The sequence below is a fragment of the Podarcis vaucheri genome (genome assembly GCF_965113315.1).
Source record: "Podarcis vaucheri genome assembly, chromosome: 4".
Lineage (NCBI taxonomy): Eukaryota > Metazoa > Chordata > Lepidosauria > Squamata > Lacertidae > Podarcis > Podarcis vaucheri.
The window spans coordinates 13,977,138-13,996,359 of record NC_138762.1 but is presented as its reverse complement, the minus strand read 5'-3'; the positions used below and the strand labels follow the sequence as shown (position 1 = coordinate 13,996,359).

Below are 19,222 nucleotides of genomic sequence, written 5' to 3'. Positions count from 1 at the left end.
AATGCAAATAGCAGCTTTGGAGGGGCATATGGGAGCTTCTAACTCCAGCTCTTGTGTTTCGGGGGGAGGAAACCTATTCTTTCCTAATACTGGGGTTGAATTATCATCCTAGGCTACACCAATGCACACTCAGAAGTGAGTTGACCATGCTGTCTGGGGCTGATGGGAACTGGAGTCCAAGAACATCTGGAGGGCCACAGCTTCCCCATCCCAATGTAAGGCGTGGTGTAAGTGTGTGCCCATAGTGCAAGCATGGGCTTGAGTGTGTGCAAGGTGTGGAAGGGAGCCTGATGCTTAGCACCCTTGTCACATTCATTGGCTGTTGCTGGACTCCAACTCCCATCAGCACCAGCCAGCATGGCCAATGTTCTGCAAGAATGAAGAATAAGAGTTTGGATTTGATATCCCGCTTTATCACGACCCGAAGGAGTCTCAAAGCAGCTAATATTCTCCTTTCCCTTCCTCCCCCACAACAAACACTCTGTGAGGTGAGTGGGGCTGAGAGACTTCAGAGAAGTGTGACTAGCAGCTGCATGTGCAGGAGTGGAGACGCGAACCCGGTTCACCAGATTACGAGTCCACCGCTCTTAACCACTAGACCACACTTGGCGTCCATCAACATCCAGGTTCCCCATCCCTGATACAATGGTTCAAAAGAGGTGCCTACATTTTGGCGGCTCCCTTGTGGGGGCATAGAGTCTTTGCAGGCTATCTTGTTGAACTGCAATTCAAACATTTGCCACTGGCGATGACTGCTTTATTCAGCAATAGGCTAGCATTGATAACAGTTTTCTGGAATTCTAGCAGTTGCAGGATGTGATGGGTACTTTTTTTAACGACCTCAGTCTGTTTAGCTGGCTTTATTGTGCATGTTATTACTGTGCATAACACTGAACCGCTTTCTGTGGTTAAGAGCCACTTTAGGAATCTTGGCTGAGAAATAAGGTGGATATTAGATTTTTTATATACATACATATAAAGAGAGAGAGAAGTATTGATGCTTTTGAATTATGGTGCTGGAGGAGACTTTTGAGAGTCCCATGGACTGCAAGAAGATCACACCTATCCATTCTTAAGGAAATCAACCCTTAGTGCTCACTGGAAGGACAGATCGTGAAGCTGAGGCTCCAATACTTTGGCCACCTCATGAGAAGAGAAGACTCCCTGGAAAAGATCCTGATGTTGGGAAAGATGGAGGGCACAAGGAGAAGGGGACGACAGAGGACGAGATGGTTGGATAGTGTTCTCGAAGCTACCAGCATGAGTTTGACCAAACTGCGGGAGGCAGTGGAAGACAGGAGTGCCTGACGTGCTCTGGTCCATGGGGTCACGAAGAGTCGGACACGACTAAACGACTAAACAATAACAACAAAAAGAGAGAGAGTTTAATGAAGTGCTAATGTCTCTTAATTAGCAATACATCTCAGTGGAGTCTTCTCCTGTAATGGCAACCTGCCTGCTACCACGTGCCTCTAGGGTAGTGGCTGGGGAGACCTGTGCCCCTCCAGATATTGTTGGACTACAACTCCCATCACCCTGACTGGGATGTTGTTTGGGGAGGGCAGATGGGGAGTTGGAGTCCAAAACTTGTGGAGGGGCATGGGAGGTCTTCATCCCTGCTCTAAGCTCATATGAAAACTGACATTTGTACCAGATGAATTGATGGAGAAGATATTTTCAGTTCAGGGAAGGAAGTGCATTTGCTTTGGGTAGCTGAGAGCCTAGACGGAGCACTGTTAACCGGGGCGCTTTCATTCTGGCAGCACCTGCATTTTGCAGCCAAACTCTTTCCCCTCTCTTTCCAGCAAGAGGCCTGGAAGACCCTTGGCTCTCCTGTTAGTACAGTCTCACAAACACTCCGCTGGAGCTGCAGAAGGGCTTTTTCTTCAATTTCTTTTTCTCCTTTGCGACTTCAGGGGCTGCTCTACTGCTGTCGGAGGCTGCTTTATCACAGTCGGAGGGCGCTTTGCTCAGATCACCATCCGCCTGCAGAAGCAACGTTGAAAGTGTTAACCCACTGCCATGCTAACTGAAGAGGGGAGAACGGAAGGTCTTAAACATCAGGAAAGCACACCAGTTTGCCTTCCTTGCACATAATACTAAACCATGGTTTACTAAAGCATGGCTTTGCACCACGGGTGAGCCTGGCCCAGCAGCTCAGTTTATGGGTAAAGGTCGTTCATTGGCCAAGGTTGGCATATAAGCCTTTGTTAACATTAACTATAGCTTAGCGTTACCTGGTAACTTGGACTTCCTCCTTAACTATGGTTAAGGACCAGGCACCACCCAAAAGCTCCAGAACCAAAAAATTCAAGCCATTCTATGGTTTATTAACTATGGCTTATTTTCATGGGCCAAGGTTGGGTATTGAACTAGGGATGTAAACAATAGTGCAATTGAAGCCTCCTTTATGTATGTAGTTTCCAGAGGAGCAATAGCCACTTGCTTTTCTAATATTTCTTTGGTGTGCCGGTTTGGTGTGTTTGTTTGTGGAAGCACTTCTTGACCTTTGCAGCTTCAGGCTGGGGATTGGGAAGTAATCTGCAAGGGGCTGGGCATGGTGGAACAGATTAAAGGCTCCCTGCACACAGAAAGATAGCACCACTGCCGTATGCCAGCAGCTACTGTGAAAGTCCTAGGCAGGGATGGGGAATCTGTAGTCCGGCTACACCCAGAGAGTCACAACTCCTACCATCCCTGGCTGTGGTTGATAAGATCCACTGAGATCCAGCGCTGAGGGCCTTCTGGCAGTTCTCTCATTGCGAGAAGTGAGGTTACAGGGAACCAGGCAGAGGGCCTTCTTGGTAGTGGCGCCCACCCTGTGGAACACCCTTCCTTCAGATGTGAAGGAAATAAGCAGCTATCCTATCTTTAAAAGACATCTGAAGGCAGCCCTCTTTAGGGAAGTTTTTAATATTTAACGCTGTACTGTTTTTAACACTTGATTAGGAGCCGCCCAGAGTGGCTGGGGAAACTCAGCCAGATGGGCAGGGTATAAATAATTATTATTATTATTAAATTATTATTATTATAAGGTGTGAATACCAACCACATATTAATGTGACCCACAGGTTCCTCACCCTTCTTTCACCCAGGATAAATACAGTGGTACCTCAGTTTTCGGACATCTCCATCTCATTGCTTTTCGAACGCTGAAAACCCGGAAGTAAATGCTTCGGTTTTTGAACATGCCTCGGAAGTCTAACTTCCTAGACGGCCTCTTGTTTGAGTTTTCCATATTGAGTTTTCGGTTTCCAAACATTTCATAAGTCGACCGGTTTTCCAGAACGGATTGTATTCAAAAATGGAGGTACCACTGTAGAGTTGTGCCTTGGTTCTCAAACGTAATCCGTTCCGGAAGTCCGTTCAACTTCCAAAAACATTGGATAACCAAGGCGCGGCTTCCGATTGGCTGCAGGAGCTTCCTGCACTCATGCAGAAACCACGTCGGACATTCGGTCCAGGACAGGTGTTAGCTGTCAAAAGTCCACTGTTTGGGGACACATCGTCTGCTTCTGCTGGCCTTGCTTTGCATTATCCGAAGAAATTGTGAGCAACACAAGGAGACTCACTGCTGTGATAGCGGGTGTGGGGATCTGGGATTTCTCCTGCTGCTCTGTGAGTTTCCCGATCTCTTCCCGGCACTGATCCAGCTCTGCCTCCAGCTTCTCCCGTCGTAGCCGCTCGTACTCCAGCTGCTCCTGCAGATCACCAATGGTCCTGGAATCATAGGATTGTAGCGTTGGAAGGGGCGCCAGGGGTCATCATAATCCAACCCCTGGCAATGCAGGAATCTCATCTAAAGAATCCATGGCAGGTGGCTACTCAAACTCTGCCTTAAAACCTCCAAGGAAGGAGAAACCCACCAACTTCCGAGGGAGTCAGTTCCACCGTCTTCCACTTTTACCTGCAGAAAACCAAGACGGCGCTGAGAAGACTGGAGAGCAGGGTTTGAATCCCCACTCAGCCAGGAAGCTCACTGGGTGACCTTGAACCGATCACCATCTCTTAGCCTAACCTACGTCACACGCTTGTGAAGGTGCAATGGGGAGGAAGAGAAAAACCATGTACACCAGAAAAAGGTGGTATATAAATGTAATTTTAAGAAACCCTAATGAATACTGCTTCCACCCCACCCACTGAGGAGCACAGGGGCTGCCAAGGTTGTGCTCATGGGCACAATGGTGCCCTTGAAGTCTTCCCTGGTGCTCTGAAGTCTCTTAGCTCCACCTCTCTCTCTCATTTTCTGCTTGATCATGAGTTGATGCAGGTGGTTGTCTTTTCTCTTTCTTGAAAAGTACATAGAGCTGGAGGAGGAAGTCAGAAGAGTGGCGCTCTTTCCCACTTCCTCTTTCAGCTCTATGGCCTTTTCAAGGCTCAGATTGATCCCACTGGGTCCTACTTTTACCCAGCTCCATTGGAGGATTGAAGTGTATTTGTGCACATCGTTGGAGGTTGACCTATTAGGGCAAACGGCACTGCCCCACCAGTCTGCCCCCATCTGCCTCTGTGTGGCTTACAACCAGTCCGTTAGGTAGCACTGCCTATCCATGTAGAACAAAGCGAGGAAGAAAAGGAAGGGGACAAAACCAGAAATGGTTGGCTCAACCTGTCATTGGCACTGACTCCATCTGCAGTTTGGGTTCCCTGCCTTCCGCCTTGCCACTTCCAATGGGCACCAGCCACCACTGGTGCACAATGCATGCATACATACGCACTCTTTCTGATGCTTGGGGTAGGATTCTGATCCAAAGCAGGCCAGCGAAAAAGGACCAGAGTAGGTGGCACCTACGCACACACTCGTGAATCCAAACATGCCCTGGGAACTAAAAAAATTGGTGACCCCTGGTATGGTATCAAAAAAAAACCAAATGACACCTATAAGCCACTGTCCTGACTGCAGAAGACACACAGCAATCTATGTGGCAAAGACCTTTGGCCACACGAACCAAATTAAACCCACTTTTGGTCGTCCAACAAAGCCTTGGCAGCTTATCAAGCAAGTGTTGTGTGTGGCTGGTCTCCCATGCACAATAGCCGGCAGAGGGCAGCAAAGCAACAAAGTTTTAAGCAAGATCTTAAAATTTCTCTCTGCAAGGGACAAGGCAGACAAATACCTGCAATCTGCTAAACGGAGCCTCTTGGCACTGCCATCTCTCCAAAGTCCCGTTCCTCCAACACACACATTTATGCCCAGAGATGCCAACATACTGGTTATTGTTTCTCATTTGTTTTTGAGTTATATATTTTATATATCCTTATGAATGTTGAGGGGCACTTTGGGCACTATTTTGTGGGAAAGTGGCATATAAATAGATGGTGGTGAAGCCACACGAGCCATTGATACATGTGCCAACTTTAGCTCTTAATACCCTCTCTGCTTTTGCAAGACCTTCATCGTTTTGTGCAGCAGCGCCTTAACTTTGGAACTCCCTGCTATTGAGATCAAGCAGGCGCCTTCGCTGTACTATTTTGGTGCCTGCTAAAAACATTCTTGTTTAGACAACCCAGATTCTTAGAAAGTTGAGTTGATTTTAACCAGCTTTAGTATTTTGACTTTTGCATGCTTTAAAATACAGTGGTACCTTGGGTTACAGACGCTTCAGGTTACAGACACTTCAGGTTACAGACTCCGCTAACACAGAAATAGTACCTTGGGTTAAGAACGTTGCTTCAGGGTGAGAACAGGAATTGGCCAGCAGCGGCGCGGCAGCAGTGGGAGGCTGCATTAGCTAAAGCGGTGCTTCAGGTTAAGAACAGTTTCAGGTTAAGGACGAACCTCCAGAACGAATTAAGTTCTTAACCAGAGGTACCACTGTACAGCTGCAATTTTCTCCCCTTGATTTTATTGTCTTATATTTTTGTAAATGGTGTTCGGGTGTCTTCTTTTTTAAAACAATCAAGAAGTGCATAAAATTTTATGGGGCAGGGGGAATTGATACAGCACCACCTTCCCTCGGCACCCCGAGAGTTTCATGAAAACCAGAGGCCGTGCTGCAAAGCTCTTACCTGAGAAGCTGCCTCTCTTTAATCTTGATCTGCCTCTCCTCAGGGGTGATCCCTCCCAGCTGCTTGTAGTCGCTGGTGGCGATTTCCAGGAGATTCTTCAGCTCTTCCATTTTCTGATAGGCTCTTTCTGCAAGAGACCACAGAACATCAGTGGAGCCTGCTGGACCAGGCGAAACCCTATTTTGCCTAGCACTCTGTTCTCACAGCATGTCTGAGGGGAAACTTCAAGCAACACCTGGGTGCAACAGCACTCTCCCTTCACCCTTCTCCACAGCTGATATTCGGAGGCCTTCTGCCTCCAACATCAGAGGGAGAACTAATAAGATGTTGAAATACACATTTGTTAAGAAACCAGAAGCATTTTTACTTGGCATTGTAGGAGATGATATTAATAGACAGGATTGCAAGTTGTTTTTATATGCAATGGCGGCATCAAGAATATTATTGGCACAAAAACGGAAGCAAGAAGAATTACTGACAAAAGAAGAACGGTGAATGAATTTAATGGACTATGCAGAATTAGATAAATTAACAGGAAGGATTCGAAACCTGCGGGACCAGAGATTCTTAGAAGACTGGAGCAAATACATGAACTATTTGAAAAGCAATTGTAATGAACAGATTACGCTAGTAGGACTGCAAGAAGTTCTGTAAGGAGGACTATTGGAAATATTGCAAGAAAGACTATGAAGAGAATTGCTAGTTAATGGTAATTAAGAGTAAATTAAGCACACTCTCTTGGCAACAAAAAATATTATGCAGCAGTAATCATAGCAGTTATAACAGTAGAACATTTGAATATTTTCTGCATTTGCACTAGCAGGAAATTGTGAGCACATGTGTGTGGGTTTCTGCCCGAGGGGGAGCTACCAATGAGATGGAGCCGAGAGGTGCACCCCTATTACCCCAAGGTTCACACATAACTTGGAGTAATTTGAGATTATATTAGGATTTACCAGGAAAATTCAGATTTGTACATTTGTTTATCTTGTATATAGTTTTATTAGGGTCATTAATTTTTACTAAGTTGCATCACTGTTATTATTTGGATGTGTAGTATTCTTCATTATAATATTGCTTTGTGACGATCCAAATGACAAACAGATACAAACAAATGAATCTGAATGTGGGGGGAGGGATAGGGAAATTAAGAAATGCAGAATAAGTGATAAAGAACGGAAAATCGTCAGAGGTTGTTGACGGAAGTCTAAAATACTGTATAAGATAAGTTATGTTAAATGATTGTTGGAAATGATATGTAAAAAACCGATAAAAATGAATTTTTTAAAAAACAGCAGAGGGAGGACTTAGCCACTGTGTCTAGCTAGCATCCATTGCTAGCCTTCATCCTCTTTTTAAAGCCATCCAAGTTGCCAGCCATCACTGCTTCTGGTGGGAGCAAATCCCACGGCTTAACAATGGGCTGTGTGAAGAAATTATTTTGTCTGTCCTGAACCTTCCAACACTGAGCTTCATTGGGTGGCCCCAAGTTCTAGCGAGTTCTCTCTAGGTATCTGGCCCAAACCAGGAGACATCGTCCCCGACGCCTATCCACTAGGAAAACCACCTCTGAAAGAGAAGGGTTATTAGGCAATGCAGGGAGAAGGGGTCTATCAGTGGCCGTTGGCTGTAGTGGCTATTTGGATCCAGCAAGGCTCTTCCTGTTTGGGCGGGGGGCTCCAGAACTTCCATCTGCGTGCAGCTGTCATGAACTGGCTGGATGCAGAGGAGTGGTGGCAGGCACCAGCTGGGGAACCCCCAGGGGAAGAAGGCTCAGAGCCAGGGGAGGTGGGATGACGATGAGTGATCAGAGGGAGCAGACTGGGAGGAGAAGGTGTCGGAAGCTAAAGGGGCAACAGTGTTTAGTGAGCAGGAAGAGGCTGTGGCAGAGAGCAGCCCAGAAGCAGAGGCTGGAGAGGAGAAGGCCCACAATCCTGGCTACAGGCCCATCAAACATGGCTGCCCACCTGCCAGCTGATGCCGGGCAGGTGTCCACCTGCTGGACTTCCTACCCTTCTGTCCTTAGCCCTTTCTTCCCCCTAAATGGAGAGAGGAAGGCCCACAACTCACCACGACTATCTGCTCGGTCCTGTTTCTTGCTATACACGTCACTCTTGCTGTCGGTGCTCCCTTCCACGCCATGACTTTCAAAGAACCGTGGGTCGTCGACATCAATCTCCTCATCAGAGTCGTTCCCCATCTTTTGCCTTAGGTACTCCACAGTGGCCAGCTGGGCAAACCTACGCGGATCAGATTCCCGTTAGGAGGTCATTGGGGAAAGTGAGACGGCAACCGGGGTTTCCGCCACCGATGGCAATTTGTGCTGCCTCCAGTTTAGTGGCAGCTCCCACTTAGAATCACAGAACTGCAGTGATGACCCCAGGGGTCATGTGGTCCAGCTCCCTGCAATGCAGGAATCACAGGTGGCCACCCAAACTCTGTTCAAAAAACTCCAACAAAGGAGAGTTCACCACTTGGAGAACATCCTCCCACCAGCATAGCACAGTTAATTGATTGAAGAATTGGAGGATCATAAAGGGTTAAACCACAGAACCTAGGGCTTGCCGATCAGAAGGTTGGCGGTTCAAATCCCTACGACGGGGTGAGCTCCCATTGCTCGGTCCCTGCTCCTGCCAACCTAGCAGTTTGAAAGCACGTCAAAGTGCAAGTAGATAAATAGGTACCACTCCGGCGGGAAGGTAAACAGCGTTTCCGTGTGCTGCTCTGGTTCACCAGAAGCAGCTTAGTCATGCTGGCCACATGATCCAGAAGCTGTACGCTGGCTCCCTCGGCCAATAAAGCAAGATGAGCACCGCAACCCCAGAGTCGGTCACGACTGTACCTAATGGTCAGGGGTCCCTTTACCTTTACCTTTAAAGGGTTTAGACCCTTTGTTCTTCTGGCTGCACAGCACAGCCTATACTGGCTGGCAGTGACTCACATAACTTTCCCAGCCTTAGCTCAAGATGCCAGGCATGTCGCATGTTGACAGCTTCTAGGAGCCACAAGTGAGAGCTGAGTGGAGGGTGAGGACCAAAGGTGTACACGCTCCCCCAGAACATGTCTCCCAGCAGATCTTTGCAAACTGGATCTTCAATGTGGCAGAGTTAAATCAACCCTGGCGATTTGGCCCAAACTGAAGCCCAGTGAGATTTAGTCCAGATTAGCCAGGACAAACCCCAAGAGAATCCCCAGCCAAGTGTTATAAACGGACACCTCTTGGCAACGTCTTTTGGTGTCTCTCCAGCGTCATTGGGAATGTTGCAGTCTGCTTCCCTGTTGATCAGCCACTCCAGGACATGCAAATGGCCTTGTCCAGCAGCTACAGGGTGAAAGAGAAGGAAATAAAACGTTAAAGGCGGCCATTTCCACTGGGTGCAGCCGTGTTCATCTGCGTGGCAGCAAAGCGACAAAGAATGTTGTGGCACTTTGAATTTACTACATCGTAAGCTTTTTAGGGAAGCGGGTGGCGCTGTGGGCTAAACCACAGAGCCTAGGGCTTGCCGATCAGAAGGTCGGCGGTTCAAATCCCCACGACGGGGTGAGCTCCCGTTGCTCAGTCCCTGCTCCTGCCAACCTAGCAGTTCGAAAGCACATCAAAGTGCAAGTAGATAAATAGGTACCGCTCCGGCGGGAAGGTAAACGGCGTTTCCGTGCGCTGCTCTGGTTCGCCAGAAGCGGCTTAGTCATGCTGGCCACATGACCCGGAAGCTGTACACTGGCTCCCTCGGCCAATAAAGCGAGATGAGCGCCGCAACCCCAGAGTCAACCATGACTGGACCTAATGGTCAGGGGTCCCCTTTACCTTTAAGCTTTTTGTAGACCACAAGCCCCTGTCACCAGATGCCTGAAGCATTCTCCTATACTGGCAAGAATTTAATACACATGGAAGGATGCGAGCGAGTGGGAACAGCGGGAAATTAAATGCAAGAAGGGCAGAAATGCATCCGCTATGAAAACAGGAGTGAATGATTTCGGTAGGAAGAGAACAGCAATATGAAATCCACTAACCTTTGTGCAAGAGTGTGGATCCCTGATCGTCCCTCTCATTAACAGTGATGATACGGTTTTCCAGCAAGGTTCTTAATGTGTCCACGTCCCCTCTGAAAGCAGCATCATGGCCTGGAAATGCTAAATCTATGCAGAGAGACAACAGAAGGAGCTGTAGTAGCCCTCCAAATAGCAGTTTAAGAGCTCCACTAGGTTGGAAAAAGGAGTTCTAGAAAGCCAAACATTTCAACCGAGAGTGATGGAGCCCGGGCAGTCCATGAAAGGCTGGATTCTCTGATCTGTGCAACTTAAGCAAGTTGATCAGTTTTCACTGGGAGGGTGAAAAGAGAGACTTTGTATTCGGTGTTGTATTGATAAATACAGTTGTACCTTGGTTGCTGAACGGAATCCCTTCTGGAAGTCTGTTCGACTTCCAAAAACGTTCAACAACCAAGGCATGGCTTCTGATTGGCTGCGGAAGCTTCCTGCACACAATCAGAAGCCGCGGAAGCCGTGCCAGATGTTTGGGTTCCAAAGAACGTTTGCAAACCAGAACACCGACTTCTGGGTTTGTGGCATTTGGGAGTCAAAACATTCGAGTTGCAAGGCGTTTGGGATCCAAAGTACAACTGTATTAATAAAATAGGCCTAAAAATAATACAGTGGTACCTCGGCTTACATACACTTCAGGTTATAGACTCTGCTAACCCAGAAATAGTACCTCGGGTTAAGAACTTTGCTTCAGGATGAGAACAGAAATCACGCAGCGGCGGCAGTGGGAGGCTCCATTAGCTAAAGTGGTGCTTCAGGTTAAGAACAGTTTCAGGTTAAGAACAGACCTCCAGAACAAATTAAGTTCTTAACCCGAGGTACCACTGTAATTCAAAAAACCTCATGGTTGACTGGGACCAGAAAGAGAGACTTTTCAGTGTTCATTACCAGATTCTGAAATTCTGGCCCTTGCCCCTTCCTTGATGATCTTCCATCATGGTGTAAAGACCTTCCTTCTAGGGAGGCCTTCTGTGATTAGTAATTTCAGTGACAGGTTTTTACTGTTGCTATTATGACCTTACATATAATGATTATATAAAGTGTGTGTGTGTTGGCTGTCAGGGATTGAACCTGCAACCTTGTGCATGCAAGGCAAATGCTCCACCGCTGAGCTATGGCCCATCCCTCGCAACCAGGTACTCACAGTCCCCCTTTTGCAATTCGCCTTTCTGTTTCTCCAGATCGTCAATGTAGTTGACCACACTGTCCTTGTAGAACCTCTCTGCCAGGTCTCCTGGGGTGTCCCCGTGGTCATTTCTGGCTTTCAAGGCATGGAGGAGTGTGGGCATCTTGCTCACCAGGAACTTGAAGCAATGCAAGTGACCCTCCATTGCCGCCAGGTGAACTATTAGGAAGATTGTTTTGACTGTTAATATAGTTTACATAAAAAGGCTTCTTTTGTACTGCTTTTCTAAGCAGCGAGGCTTCTCAAGGTGCTTTACAAGTTAAAAACCCGCAGATTTTTTAAAAAAATGCAGTCAACTAAATAGCAGCGTTAAACGTTCTCTTTCAACACACACACACACACACACACAACACCTCTGTGACAGTTAAAACTACAATTAGCACTGTTACTCGGTGGAAAGTAGAGTGAGGAACACAGTGGTGCAGAGTTCTGCAGATTAGATGCAAAAATGCATTTAACCTTATGTGTAGTTTGTCCCACAGACCAGCAAACTAACAATATTCAAACAGAAAACATATTCTCCAGCACCTGGATACAATTTATGGGATTTTTTTCCCAGTGGCAGCAATAACATCCACCTATAAATTGAATGGGGTGTATGGGATGTTAGGGGAAGGATGTGGGATGTGGTGGGGGACACGTCATGCTCCTTCTGGGGTAGTTTGTCCACCTTTGGTCCCCCACCATGCACTCAGCTCTCACCTGCGGCTCCTAGATGCTATCAGCATGCGACAATAACCACACCCCAGGAAACAGCTCTGACTGGCCGGCTAAACCAGGTGAGGGTAGCCGATGGGTCTCAAACACTCGGGGAGTTAGGAGCTTCCCATGCATGCAAAGATAGACTCTGGAGTTTACAAGACCAATAGTAGATTCAACAGTTATGAAGCCAGTTTCTGCACAAGCAGAAATGAGGGGCAGGTGAGGCTCATCAACCTGGGAAGGGAGCCTATATAAGAGAGGGAAAACTCTGATCCTAAACCTCTGCTGCCTTGTGGGGTATCTTCAGCAAAAGAAAAGGCTAAGGATCAAACCCTACACAAATCTGGAGCCAAGTCCCTAAGACGGTTGGTTAGTGCCTTGTACGCCTCCTTCCAGCAACTCCTGCATCCCAGCTGATGCCAAATGTCTGGATCTGCCTTCCGTTGGACCACGTCAACAAGGCCGAAATGGGAGTCTTGGCGTCTGGGCAGCTCAGGACCTCCCTACACACTGGCCAGGCTTGTTGCCCCGGGGAGATCACTTCAGTACTGCTAATGCAGCAGTTTGACTTCACCCCCAGAAGGGCACTGTTAAGTTGTGGGTGAACATAGCAGACGACACAGAGATTCTTCAAACAGCTCTTGTTTATTCACAGGCCAGAACAGAACTGAACTGAAGGGCTCAGTCAGCCTGCTTATATAGAGCTCCAGTACAATGTAACTGTAACAATTTTCTAAAACTATCCAATCACTGAACGTCACTTTCGATCCCTTATCTGCATAACTATCTACAGTATCCCCTTGCTGGCCCAGGGTGAGAACTTCAGTACATAACAGGCACTCCATTGTCTCTTGAGACCAATGGATGCAAACAACAAGAAAATGAATTGTTGTGGGTTGTTGAGAAGAGAAGGAGAAAGATTATTACCCAAGTGGAATTCTGCTGCACAAGTGGAGGGGCAGCATTGGATATGACACAAATTTTGTAAAAAGTACACATAGAAACATTGCACTTTCCACCATCACTGACCCAGGTTATTCTCGCTATCTGTCTCTCTGTAACAAAGAGATTCCCCTCTTATCATTATTCCCCAGTCCATTACAATGATCATCTCCCCCCCCCCCTTTCTGTACCTGGAAGATTTCCATTGTTGTCCACATCATCTAAAGTAGCTCCCCATCTAAGAAGAAGCTGGATGCAGCCCAGCCGGCCGTGGAAAGCAGCCTTGTGAATTGGCTTCCAATCGTACTTGTCAGAAATGTTGACGTCCTGGTTTCGAAGAGGAAAAGCAGATTCTTTAAATCTCCAGATTTTAAGTTGGGGAAGTGGATGTTGGTAGACCTCAAAGAACTGGGCATGGAAGATGCCACCATTCCCAGAAATGGGAAATTTCAGCCTGACATCTAAGCCTCCGGAGGAAGGCCTGCCCCCAAAATGGGGGTCAGGCCACTGCAGACCCCAAACCATTGAGTTTCCCATAATATTGTAGCAGAGTGGAGCTTGTTACAGCCCATTCCCCCATGAGGTCAGAGCATGAGACCATAAAAGAGTCCTGCTAGATCGGACAAAAAGCCCCCTAAAAAAAGGCTTGCTAGATGTGCCTAAAATTACTATGCAGGCCACTAGCCCTCTTCCCATATTGGCCAACCAAATGCCTTCAGAAAGTCCCAAAGCAAGACGTCCCAATTTCATGCTGCAATGCCCCCCACACACACACCCAAAAAAGCGCTTTCTACAAGGCAGCAATCTTAAGTGGCACCCCAAAATGCAAATTTTTGGACGCTGTGTTTGAAAAAGCACTTTTTTCCAAGGGGAAACCACAGCGTGAAATCGTGTGAGATCACGGCATCCAAAATGGCCGCCGTTCTCTTGCAAGAAAAAAATGGGAAGATGGCTTCTTGGAAGACTGTGTCCTGAATTTGGCCGTTTAGATGTTGGAGGGTATGTTATTTTTAATCACAAAGGAGGGGCAGGATTTTCACCAGGACTGCAAGTTAGGTAAAGCAGGCTTAACCCTTTCCTCCTCTTCACCTCCACCTTCCAAGGTCCCAGCAAAAATTTCCAGTAGCACCTTTTAGCCCCAAAACGAGATTATTTTCATTGGGGCCACAGTAGCAGGCAGAACACTTAACTCTTTCCTCTCCTTGACCGACAATCAGGTCTCCCGTTTGGTGGCTATTAAAATGTTTAAAACAACCATGGCATTTGACGTGGCATGTTTAGCATCATGTTGACTTTGGCCCTCTGCCATGAAGACCAACGAGTGGCCTTTGGCCAGACATGATCTCTCAGCCTAATCTACCTCACAGGGTTGTTTTGAAGATAACTTGGGGGAAAGGATTGACCTTTTCGGGTGCTTTGAGATCCATTTAGAGGAAGAGCATGCTAGAAAGGCATAAATGAGTCAATGGAAATAGAAGCACGCCAATCCTCAGGAGAGGAGCGCGGGAAGGGCAAGATGAGCGTTTTTCTTACTACTCCGCTCCGCAGAATCGTTTGCAAAGTGTATGACTGCCCGTGGGTCGCTGCCAGATGGGCGGGAGTGCAGCCTCGGTCATCTTGAGTTCCAAGATCTACTCCATGAAGAAGAAGGGACTGTGAATACACAAAGCAAAGTTCCTAGTCTCAAATTTGATCCTGAAACACAAATTCCTTAACCTAAATTATAGCATTTAGTAGAGACACTTTGATGTTATACAGTAGTAACCAAAGAATACCCCTCTTGTGGGCTTCCCATAAGCATCCTATTGGCCACTCTGAGAACGAGTTGCTGGACTAGATGGGCCATTGGCCTGATCCAGCATAAAGTAAAGGTAAAGGGACCCCTGACCATTAGGTCCAGGCGTGGCCGACTCTGGGGTTGCGGCTCTCATCTCGCTTTACTGGCTGAGGGAGCCGGCGTACAGCTTCCGGGTCATGTGGCCAGCATGACTAAGCCGCTTCTGGCGAACCAGAGCAGCGCATGGAAACGCCATTTACCTTCCCGCCGGAGCGGTACCTATTTATCTACTTGCACTTTGACGTGCTTTCGAACTGCTAGGTTGGCAGGAGCAGGGACTGAGCAACGGGAGCTCACCCTGTTACGGGGATTCGAACTGCTGACCTAGAACCTAGAGTCCTAGGCTGTGTAGTTTAACCCACAGCGCCACCTGCGTCCCTGCCTGATCCAGCATAGTGCTTCTTATTTTCTTATACTTTGTCCATTTTACAACGTAAGATAGCAAGATAGGTAGCTGTATATATATATATTTTCTTTTCTTTTTTTGATAATTAATTTCCCAAATTCTGTTCTGTCGCACAGCCTTCCTCTGGGCCCTGACCTGCTCTCTTGGAGCACTAGCCGCTGTGGAGTAGGCTCAGGTCAGGCCTGGGTTCAGCCACGTGTCCTTGCCCTCCCGGTGCTTCCCTACCTCTTGTCCTCAGTTGCACGGCAAGGTCGGGGCTCCCCTCATTTTTCTCCTTCCTCTTTCTCTCTCTTCCTTCTCCTCCTCTCCTCCTTCCCCCTGTGTCAGCTCCGGAGCACAGCTGGGTGGGTGGCTGGGTGCTCCCGCTCCTGGCTCGATTTGGGTCATGGGGGGGGCAGCGGTTCCCCCAGTTGACACGGCGGGCGTCCCCAGTTCCCCCTTGGCAGTGGCGGTGGCAGCAGCAGTCTCAGCAGCCTGGAGCCAGCCATGTAGCGCAGTTGGCTCTGTCTGGCTGGTTTCAGGAGCTGCTCGCTGCCGTGGCGCCCACCATTTTGCCTCGCCAGAAGTCCCCATATGATGTGTCTTGTGCTGCTGAACCAATCATGCACCATTCATTCCCTACTAATAAATCTACAACACTTAAAATATAAATCCAGGGACATATTTTGTCCAGGGACAGATTTGTAAATCCGGGGACTGTCCCCAGGAAACGGGGACGTCTGGTAACCATTGGCTAGGGAGAGTACCAAGGGCCAGATAGACAGACTGGGGGGGGGCACATTTGGGCCTGAGATTCCCCACTCCCAATCGAATCCACTTACAAAGCCATCAAATCTAGTGGCCACCACCACATCCATGTGTGAATTGTGTGAAGCCATCCTCTCTTTAATCTGCCTTGAATCTTCTGCTATCCATCGTCACAGCCTTATATTTTGAGAAAGGGAGATGCGTTTCTCTCTATCCACCCACCCAAGACCAAAATCCCAGAGCTTACAACAGTGGCAAATGTAAAACGAGAAGGGGTTTATAAACCCCGTTGTCTGAATCCAGCCTCGACCACGAGTGAACAAAGACGCTTACCTGCATACAGGCATCCTGACCTTTGATGGCAGCAAGGTGAGCCGCTGTCCAGCCTCGGCCTGTCACCGCCGTCTTATCAGCTCCATTCCAGAGCAGCCACTGGAAGCACTGCAAGGACAACAGATTTGCAACCCTTGTAAGGGATGCTGGGCATTGTAACTCTGCAAAGGGCTAAACTACAGTGCCCAGAATTCCTTGAGGAAATAATGTGCTCTGAATGTGCCTTAAAGGGAAGCGGGTGGTGCTGTGGTCTAAACCACTGAGCCTCTTGGGCTTGCCGATCAGAAGGTTGGCCATTCAAATCCCCGTGATGAAGTGAGCGCCCATTGCTCTGTCCCAGCTCCTGCCAACCTAGAATCATAGAATAGAATCATAGAATCATAGAGTTGGAAGAGACCACAAGGGCCATCGAGTCCAACCCCCTGCCAAGCAGGAAACACCATCAGAGCACTCCTGACATATGGTTGTCAAGCCTCTGCTTAAAGACCTCGAAAGAAGGAGACTCCACCACACTCCTTGGCAGCAAATTCCACTGTCGAACAGCTCTTACTGTTCGAAAGCAGTTCGAAAGCACGCCAGTGCAAGAAGATAAATAGGTACTGCTGCGGTAAATGGCGTTTCTATGCGCTCTGGTTTCCGTCACAGTGTCCTGTTGCGCCAGAAGCGGTTTGGTCATGCTGGCCACATGACCCAGAAAGCTGTCTGGACAAACGCCGGCTCCCTCAGCCTGAAAACAAGATAAGCGCCGCAACCCCATAGTCGCCTTTGACTGGACTTAACCGCCCAGGGGTCCTTGACCTTTTACCTTAAAGGCATAATGTGTATGCAGCCTCAGTCTTTACCCTGGCAAAGCCATAGGTCTCTTTGTTGTTTTCTCAGACATTTAGTAGGGTCCATAGAGACTGCATAATGATATCCCTTCTTCCCTTCACAGTAACCTGGGACAATCTCTTACCTCCAGGCTCCCAGAATGGGCCGCCCAATGCAAGGGTGTAAAATTGTAGACCGGATCCACTTCATTAATGCTCGTTCCACATTTCACCATCTCCTGAAGTTGTTCTACGTTCCCAGCTCTGACTGCATCATGGATGCTCTTGAACTTGGGCTTCTTCTTCGGAGCTTCTGGAGGAGAGCAACAGACCCCCTACTCACTAAGTAGCACAGTTGGGGGGGGTGACAGTAGAATAGGGCAAAATTCAGTGGTGGCCGTTGTGAAGCCATGACGAATGCCCAACTTTCCTTTGACTCAATCCATCACCAGAATTCATAGAATCATAGAATCATAGAGTTGGAAGAGACCACAAGGGCCATCGAGTCCAACCCCCTGCCAAGCAGGAAACACCATCAGAGCACTCCTGACATATGGTTGTCAAGCCTCTGCTTAAAGACCTCCAAAGGAGGAGACTCCACCACACTCCTTGGCAGCAAATTCCACTGTCAAACAGCTCTTACTGTCAGGAAGTTCTTCCTCATGTTTAGGTGGAATCTTCTTTCTTGTAGTTTGGATCCATTGCTCCGTGTCCGCTTCTCTGGAGCGGCAGAAAACAACCTTTCTCCCTCCTCTATTCATGGAAGTGGTGGTGGTGACTGATATTGATATGGACACTGAGGTCCAGCGCCGAGGGCCTTCTGGCTATTCCCTCATTGCGAGAAGTGAGGTTACAGGGAACCAGACAGAGGGCCTTCTCGGTAGTGGCGCCCTCCCAGCAGATGTCAAGGAAATAAGCAGCTATCTTATTTTTAAAAGACATCTGAAGGCAGCCCTGTTTAGGGAAATTTTTAATATTTAATGCTGTATTGTTTTTAACACTCGATTGGGAGCTGGGAAAACTCAGCCAGGTGGGCTGGGTATAAATTTATTATTATTATTATTATTATTATTATTATTATTATTATTATTATCATTATTATCATTATTATCATTATTATTATCATCATCATCATTATTATCTATTATTATTATTTTAAGTAGTAGTAGCAGCAGTAGTCGGACCTACAACTAAGGATATAAAATCATAGCATCATAGAGTTGGAACCCTGAGGGTCATCTAGCCCAACAACCTGCAATGCAGGAATCTCAACTAAAGCATCCATGGCAGACGACCATCCAACCTCTGCTTAAAAACCTACAAGGAGGGAGACTCCACCAGCAGAGAGTCCATATCAGTGGTGCGGAATTGCAGTGAAGACGAGAACAGTGTTTTTGTTGTTTCCTGGATTTCTTTCTTCTTTCTAATGCTAGAGAATTTAAAGGAAAGTGTATGCCCCACTGGGATACACTCTGTACATGCTCAATGCACACATCGTTTCCTGCTGGAAAGTGCAGGTTCTGTAGATCCATTGGCACACTTTGTCCAATGGCCCATTAAAAAAAAAAAATCATTATTATTGACTCACATACTTATTTTTTTATTTTGTTCATGAATTTCTCCACTGCCCTTCAGCATCAAGGGGTTCTAGGGTCACTTAACAAAGAGAATAAGAAAAGCAAGGAGTGGATCCAGAGTTTGTCCTCCTCAGCACTGAAATTAATGGACACGGCTAACTTCAATGGGCCTCCTCTGAATAGGACAAACATTGTCTACAACCTACCGTAAAGGAGCCAACAAAGCAGTAATTAATAGCAGGGTTTGTTTGTTTTGAAGGCGGGGGGGGGGGAGAGACATAGCGAACCAATCGATCCACAGAGGGGGAAACACACTCTGAATATGCTCAGAGGAGCTTGACAGGAGGAGGTGGAATTTTTTTCAGGAACAAAAAGGGGGTAGCCCTCTACAGAGTAGGAAAACAGGAGGAGGAGGAGGAGATCTTTTGTGGTTGCTGCCCACCCATACCCACACCCCAAAATATAGGAAGACAAGGCAGGTCTCACCCGCTGGGGTACCCTCATCAGGCATGGTGCTTTGTTCAGGGCAGAGCCCCTCAGCCCTCAGTTATCTCAGCCTCCTTCTTCCTCCTCTTTCTGGCTCCTTTGCGGTTGCTGCTGCAGGAGCGTTGCCATGGAGACAGTGTACACTTC

The 19,222-nt window shown here is 47.6% G+C and overlaps 1 protein-coding gene across 2 annotated transcripts; it reads right to left on the bottom strand.

The window, feature by feature from the left end:
• Positions 1-735: 735 nt before the first annotated feature.
• Positions 736-19,222, bottom strand: ANKRD42 (ankyrin repeat domain 42). 2 transcript variants are annotated; one of them, XM_082219375.1, is made up of 12 exons: positions 19,076-19,222; positions 17,159-17,325; positions 16,204-16,311; positions 14,414-14,533; positions 13,072-13,207; positions 11,195-11,395; positions 10,021-10,146; positions 9,226-9,331; positions 8,080-8,249; positions 6,010-6,136; positions 3,573-3,720; positions 736-1,986 (listed from the first exon to the last, which is right to left on the bottom strand). In XM_082219375.1, exons 1-12 carry the CDS (start codon positions 19,098-19,100, stop codon positions 1,837-1,839), a joined length of 1,584 nt encoding a protein of 527 aa, XP_082075501.1. In that variant the 5' UTR covers positions 19,101-19,222; the 3' UTR covers positions 736-1,836. The 2 variants fall into 2 exon arrangements, with proteins under 2 accessions (XP_082075501.1, XP_082075502.1); XM_082219376.1 differs by having other exon boundaries at positions 19,088-19,194.

Coding starts and splice junctions, on each gene's coding strand:
- ANKRD42 (XM_082219375.1), bottom strand. CDS start 19,100: ATGCCTGATGAGGGTACCCCAGCGG. Junction 14,534..16,203: donor GTCAGGATGCCTGTATGCAG/GTAAGCGTCTTT, acceptor GTGTATTCACAG/TCCCTTCTTCTTCATGGAGT. Junction 9,332..10,020: donor ATCCACACTCTTGCACAAAG/GTTAGTGGATTT, acceptor TTCACCCTGTAG/CTGCTGGACAAGGCCATTTG.